The 6,221-nt window shown below is 52.1% G+C and overlaps 2 protein-coding genes across 2 annotated transcripts in view; both read left to right on the top strand.

Annotated features, from left to right (window-relative positions):
- LOC105549152 (echinoderm microtubule-associated protein-like 3) overlaps positions 1 to 3,841 on the top strand; it is a 30,738-nt gene extending 26,897 nt beyond the window's left edge. The window contains exons 26-35 of the mRNA XM_011993574.1: positions 251 to 439; positions 532 to 606; positions 719 to 777; positions 949 to 1,046; positions 1,165 to 1,304; positions 1,565 to 1,793; positions 1,987 to 2,076; positions 2,429 to 2,547; positions 2,656 to 2,804; positions 3,029 to 3,841. Coding sequence (XP_011848964.1) covers positions 251 to 439; positions 532 to 606; positions 719 to 777; positions 949 to 1,046; positions 1,165 to 1,304; positions 1,565 to 1,793; positions 1,987 to 2,076; positions 2,429 to 2,547; positions 2,656 to 2,804; positions 3,029 to 3,194 — 1,314 coding nt within the window. The 3' untranslated portion in view covers positions 3,195 to 3,841. The remainder of the gene's footprint in view (positions 1 to 250; positions 440 to 531; positions 607 to 718; positions 778 to 948; positions 1,047 to 1,164; positions 1,305 to 1,564; positions 1,794 to 1,986; positions 2,077 to 2,428; positions 2,548 to 2,655; positions 2,805 to 3,028) is intronic.
- Positions 3,842 to 5,405: 1,564 nt separating this feature from the next.
- TUT1 (terminal uridylyl transferase 1, U6 snRNA-specific) overlaps positions 5,406 to 6,221 on the top strand; it is a 27,576-nt gene continuing 26,760 nt past the window's right edge. Inside the window, exon 1 of the mRNA XM_011993364.1 lies at positions 5,406 to 5,632. Within this exon, the coding sequence (XP_011848754.1) occupies positions 5,437 to 5,632 (196 nt within the window). The 5' untranslated portion in view covers positions 5,406 to 5,436. The remainder of the gene's footprint in view (positions 5,633 to 6,221) is intronic.

Raw genomic sequence — 6,221 nt, 5'->3', positions numbered from 1 at the left:
CTGGGACTACAGGCACCCGCCACCACGCCTGGCTAATTTTTTGTATTTTTAGTAGAGACGGGGTTTCACCGTTTTAGCCAGGATGATCTCGATCTCCTGACCTCGTGATCTGCCCGCCTCAGCCTCCCAAATTGCTGGTTTTATGGGCGTGAGCCACCGTGCCTGGCCGGGAGTGGGAGTGTTTTAAGGAGCAGGAAGGGAGTGGTGCCAAAAGTTTCAGATCCTCAGTTGCTCTCCGTCTTCCCCATAGTTTCACGCCATGGATACCTTGCAAAGGAACGGCTATGACCTGGCTAAGGCCATGTCGACCCTGGTACCCCAGGGCGGCCCGGTGCTGTGTCGGGATGAGATGGAGGAATGGTCAGCCTCAGAGGCCATGCTATTTGAGGAGGCCCTAGAGAAGTATGGGAAGGACTTCAACGATATTCGCCAGGATTTTGTAAGTGGATGATGCTAGGAGGAGAGGTGACAGGTGAGGGAACCAGGACCTGGGGCCAGATGCCTGCTCATTCTTCTCCCTCTGCCCCTTAGCTACCCTGGAAGTCACTCGCCAGCATAGTCCAGTTTTATTACATGTGGAAAACCACAGACCGGTATATTCAGCAGGTATCATCTGGGCTGGGGAGGGTGGACCATAGGCTACCTGCTGACCTCTGCCTTTGAAGTTGATGATATTCTCCCTGCTCTGATCCTTCTCTTTCTTTTTTCCTTCTTACAGAAAAGATTGAAAGCTGCTGAAGCAGACAGCAAACTGAAACAGGTCTACATCCCCACCTAGTAAGTGTAGTGGTTAGGGGAGACCAGAGTGTTTTCCTTCCCTTCCCCTAACTTGTGCCTTCCTCAGTGATTGGGGGTGGGCAGGAGGTAGGGTCACATTGAGAGTGGAAATTGATTCTTTTCCTTGACCAGTTTCTTGTTTTTTTCCCTTCTCCTCGCCTTCCCCATTAGCACTAAGCCAAACCCTAACCAGATCATTTCTGTGGGTTCAAAACCTGGCATGAATGGGGCTGGATTTCAGAAGGGCCTGACTTGTGAGAGTTGCCACAGTGAGTTATGGGGGCACTGGGATGGTGGGGATGGGTGGAAGGCCTGCTGTGGCTCAAGAATCTGTGAGGCTCAGGTAGCATGCTTCTTCCCTGTCCCCCTCCTCTCCATGCTCTGCAGCCACACAGTCTGCTCAGTGGTATGCCTGGGGCCCACCTAACATGCAGTGCCGCCTCTGTGCTTCCTGTTGGATCTACTGGAAGAAATATGGGGGACTGAAGACCCCAACTCAGCTTGAGGGAGCCACTCGGGGTACCACGGTAAGGATCAGTGGGGGTAAAAGCAGGGGAGAGCAGTAAGCATATTGATGTGAGCTTAGGTGAGGGCCAGAATATCCAACTCTTTATATGGTGATGGTTTGATGGGCAGGGGGTGCTTGATGCTGGTTGGGGAGACATATAGGCCAAGAGGTCAGTAAAGAGATTAGGCAGGAATAAATTGTCTTCTGCAGGGAATGGAAGAAAGAAGGGAGCCTCAATGCTGATTTCTGCTCTCTCTCTTTCCTATGCTCTTCTTCTAGGAGCCACACTCGAGGGGTCATTTGTCCAGACCTGAAGCTCAAAGTCTCTCCCCTTATACAACCAGCGCCAACCGGGCCAAGCTACTGGCTAAGAACAGGCAAACTTTCCTGCTTCAGACCACGAAACTGACCCGTCTTGCCAGACGCATGTGCAGGGACCTATTACAGCCGAGGAGGGCTGCCCGACGGCCGTATGCTCCTATCAATGCCAATGCCATCAAAGCAGAGTGTAAGGACAGGGAGTGATGGGGCTGGTGGTGGGTTTAGGGTTGCTCTGCCCAGAGACGATTGTTTCTCTGGATGTTTAATAACAGGAGGCATAGTAGGCCACAGGTAATTTTTTAAAGATTAGACTTGGCTTCTGGCCTCAGAGGAGACCTGAATGGTGAAGCCCTTCAGAAGCTTTCATCTTTGTTCTGCAGGCTCCATTCGACTTCCTAAGGCCGCCAAGACTCCATTGAAGATTCACCCTCTGGTGCGGCTGCCCCTGGCAACTATCGTCAAAGATCTGGGTATGGGATGAGGACCAGTGAGGGTGGCATCAGGCTCCCAGTCCGTTCCCTGTCCAACATCTTCTCTCCCCTTGTTTTCTTCTTCCCCATAGTGTCCTCAGAGATTTAGTCTAACAAACTATACTTTTGTTGTTTAATAATTTTTTTTGTAAACTATTCAGTATTACTGTACTGATTTGATAAGGTCATACTGATATTTGAAATACTAGTGATAGCTTGCCAGAACCTTCCCCCATTGCTACTTTTGGGGATGCCCAGGTAAACTGCTGGTCCAGGGGAAGAGATGGAAGTAACAAAGGGGAACTGTGTAGGGAAGAAAAGGTGTGAAAGTTTTCTATTACTTTTTTTCCAGTGGCCCAGGCACCCCTGAAACCAAAAACACCTCGGGGTACCAAGACACCGATCAACAGAAACCAGCTGTCCCAGAACCGGGGACTGGGGGGCATTATGGTGAAACGGGCCTATGAGACTGTGAGTTGACAGAAAGGGGTGGGCCAAGCTGAGTTGGGTGGGCTTTTGTTTCTCATAGGAGTCTGAGAGGGTCCCTTCCCTCATTGTGCCATCCTGCCTCTTTTCCAGATGGCAGGGGCAGGGGTTCCTTTCTCTGCCAATGGAAGGCCTCTGGCTTCAGGGATTCGTTCAAGCTCACAGCCAGCCGCCAAGCGTCAGAAACTAAACCCTGCTGATGCCCCCAATCCTGTGGTGTTTGTGGCCACAAAGGATACCAGGTAGGGAGTCTACCATGGGAGGGGCTGAGAGGGACAGTCCAGGCTGTGAGTGTGGGGAGTAGGAGTTTCAGAGCAAGAGCTCTAGGAAGGTTGTGGATGCAGGGTGGGGATGCTAGAAAAGAATGGGCCAGAAGGCAGAATTGCAGTGTGGAATGTGGGGCTTCACCTGGAGGGCTTAGTGTTCTCTAAGCCTTTTCTGTTTCTCACTTGCTGTTTCTGGCCAGGGCCCTACGGAAGGCTCTGACCCATCTGGAAATGCGGCGAGCTGCTCGCCGACCCAACTTGCCCCTGAAGGTGAAGCCGACGCTGATGGCAGTGCGGCCCCCTGTCCCTCTACCTGCACCCTCACATCCTGCCAGCACTAATGAGCCTATTGTCCTGGAGGATTGAGCACCTGTGGGGGAGGGAGGTGGGCTGAGAGGTAGAGGGTGGATGCCCAGGGCACCCAAACCTCCCTTCCCTTTCGTGTCAAAGGGAGTGAGGAGTAAGGAAGAGAGCAAGTGAGTGTGCGTCCCTGGAGGGGTTGGGCGCCCTCTGGTGTTACAACCTCGAGACTTGTCTCATGCCTCCATGCTTGCTGATGGAGGACAGACTGCAGGAACTTGGCCCATGTGGGAACCTAGCCTGTTTTGGGGGGTAGGACCCACAGATGTCTTGGACAGTTTTGGGGGGAGGGTTTTTTAATTTTTTAAAAATTTTGCCTCCCTTTGTGAAAGGGGATGGGGAGGGGAAGAGTAAACAGATAACAGGTGGTGGTACCTGGTTGGGGGAGGGGGCGTGCACTGCCATGTCTTTTTTTTTTTTTTCCTAATTGGGGGTTTCTCTTTCTGTCCGGTGTCCGGACTATCCTAATTGGAGTTTGAGGCCCCTAAGCTGGCATCAACCCCAGGCCATGCTCGCTCTTTCCTTCCCTCCCCTCCCCCTCCGCCTTTTGTACGCCAGTTCTCAGAAATAAAGATCTTTTGTCCGTTTTTTTAACCTCGGATTCTGTAATTGGTTCTTATAGTAACAAATAAAAAGCTGTTTTCTTCAGCTTCTCCTGGCTCAGCTGTTCTTTGCCATGGGTGTGTGTTGTGTGTGTGTTGGGGGTGTCTTTGACAGGGAAAATAAAGGACAAAGGACAACAAAGGAGGTACAGATGGTTCTTGCCTTGGGAACAGTTTTATGAGATATGCAGCCTGGACCGAGGCGGCTTGCTCCAGCTAGCCTTCTTGTGGGATCCAAACTGCTCCCCAGCTCCCAGTGGTGATGGAGGCCAAGCACCACCTTGGCCCAGATTCCTTCAAAGGAGTTGAGATGAGCTTTCTGGATGACTGGTGGCCTCCATAGGAAAGGAGAATGGGGGTGTTTCTTCCTCTGTTTCCCACCTCTTACTCCCCTCTCCCTTTTACTTAAGGAATTCTGGAAGTTGCTGGCAGCCAGGGTAACATGTATACCACCTTGGTGGTGGTGATGGGGTTATAGGAGGATCTCCTCACCTAGCTGTGTGGTGTATTTGGCAGATGAGAATTCTACCATTGAACCACTCGAGCACCTCTGGGTGTATGTGTACAGCCTGCTGCTTCAGGATCCTCAAGGCCAGTCTCAGCAACTGCCTTGATATCCTGATCCACTGTAGCACCGTTTCCTGCCTGAAAGGTTTGGGACACTGAGATTAGATGCCTGAGCAGGGCCCATTAGAAGGAACACCTTAGGAGAGACAACAAGAAGTTCAGCCTACTATGTGCTCCTTGGGTACTTCCTTTAGAGATGGGGAACAGCCTCGGCAGTTGTGACTTGCTCAAGGTCAAAGACCATGGTGTCTGCCTTAGGTCCACTGCTCTTTGCGCCATTCAAAGCTGTGGGCTGAGCCCATCTGAAAGTCCTCTCCACCTCCTTATGATCCCTGTCCCTAGGGCATCCCCAGCTCCTGTAGTCCCTCCCTGTACTGAGCCTACACCTCGGCGGTGTTGGGAGGAACTGACAATTATACCAGATGGGCTTTGACAGCATTCGCCCCCTCCAGTGTCTTCACTCAGTTACCGGTACTCGGTTTTGTCTTGTCGCACTGCTCTGGGGTGCGCCAGTGGCTCTGGCTCCTCGGGAGTATACCACGCAGCCCACTACTGCGGAAGGAATGGGCCTGGCTCCAGGGACCTTGTGGAGTCCGGAAGGTGCCCGGTGGTGGCAGAGCTCCGCAACCAGGGCTAGAAGCAGTCGCAGAACACCCGTTTTGCGAGAGGACAGGGGGTGGAGGGAGGGAGTAACAGCCCTGAAAAGGTTGGAAGTCCAGGAACAGCCCTGGGCTCCGTGGGGCAAAGGATTGGAAGCCGCCGATCCTCCGCCTTTATTCGTCGGGTAAATAAGGGTCGAGGGTACAGACACAAGGGTATCTACTGCGGGGTGAAGGAGCTGCAGCTAGACGCTACCCGGCGCCGGCCTTTGTGGCTGCTGTTATAAATATTCACGACGCTTTGGGCCAATCAACGCCTGAACAGCTTAAAGCACGCCAATCGGCTTGCCGCATGCAGATAAGCATCGTAACGCGCGGCTTTTCCTAAAACGGGCGGGGACTCGACAGCGGCTAGGAACGGAACCCGGAGTCGAAGGAGCTTGGTTTCCGGAGGAGTGTGTCCGCGCAATTGGACGACTTATGTCACTTCCTATCGGACCGGCGGAAGTAGCCTCCGAGCGCGTTGAGCTTCAGAGAAGTGGGTTCCGGTCGTGGCAGAGGTGCTTGTGTTTTTGTCGGTACAGGAGAGTCGCTATGGCGGCGGTGGATTCGGATGTCGAATCGCTGCCGCGTGGGGGTTTCCGCTGCTGCCTCTGCCACGTTACTACAGCCAACCGTAAGCGGTGGCTAGTGAGGGACCCGGGTGGTTGCGGGCTTTCGTCTTTTGATCCTGGCGAAAGTTAGGGTTATAGGTAATCGTTCCTGTCAGGTCGGTTGGTAGGGTCTCTCACCTGCGTTTTTACTCCGCAAGTCCGAGGGGATTTGGAGAGTCGGGAAAGTCCCACCACATTACACTCCTTCTCAGTATACGAAATCTCCACAACGCGTTTCATTGTTTTATTCCTTCTTTAACCATCATCTATTGGACATATGCTCTGTGCCTGGTATTCTGCTGATCTTTAGGGTGGGGGAAAGGGGTTCAGAGATGAAGGAGCTCACCGTTTAGAGATGGAGAAAGTTTCAATGCTTTATAGATATGTTTGGAGAACTGTGGGACCACAGAGAATCAATAACTAAATCAGAGAAGCCCTACAGAGGACCTACTCAAAGGCGGGGACGGATGAAATAGATGGCATGAATGACTAGACCATAAGATACCAGTGAGGAAGAGACAGAAGATGGGTTTGGAAAAATAGACAAGGTTCTTGTATGACAGAGAAGGGGTTCACTGTAACTTCAAATTCCACTTTTTTTTTTTTTTTTTT

Source organism: Mandrillus leucophaeus, unplaced genomic scaffold (assembly GCF_000951045.1).
Source record: "Mandrillus leucophaeus isolate KB7577 unplaced genomic scaffold, Mleu.le_1.0 Scaffold43, whole genome shotgun sequence".
NCBI classification, from domain to species: domain Eukaryota; kingdom Metazoa; phylum Chordata; class Mammalia; order Primates; family Cercopithecidae; genus Mandrillus; species Mandrillus leucophaeus.
Note: the sequence above shows the minus strand (reverse complement) of the source record. Positions and strands in the feature narration are given on the sequence as shown.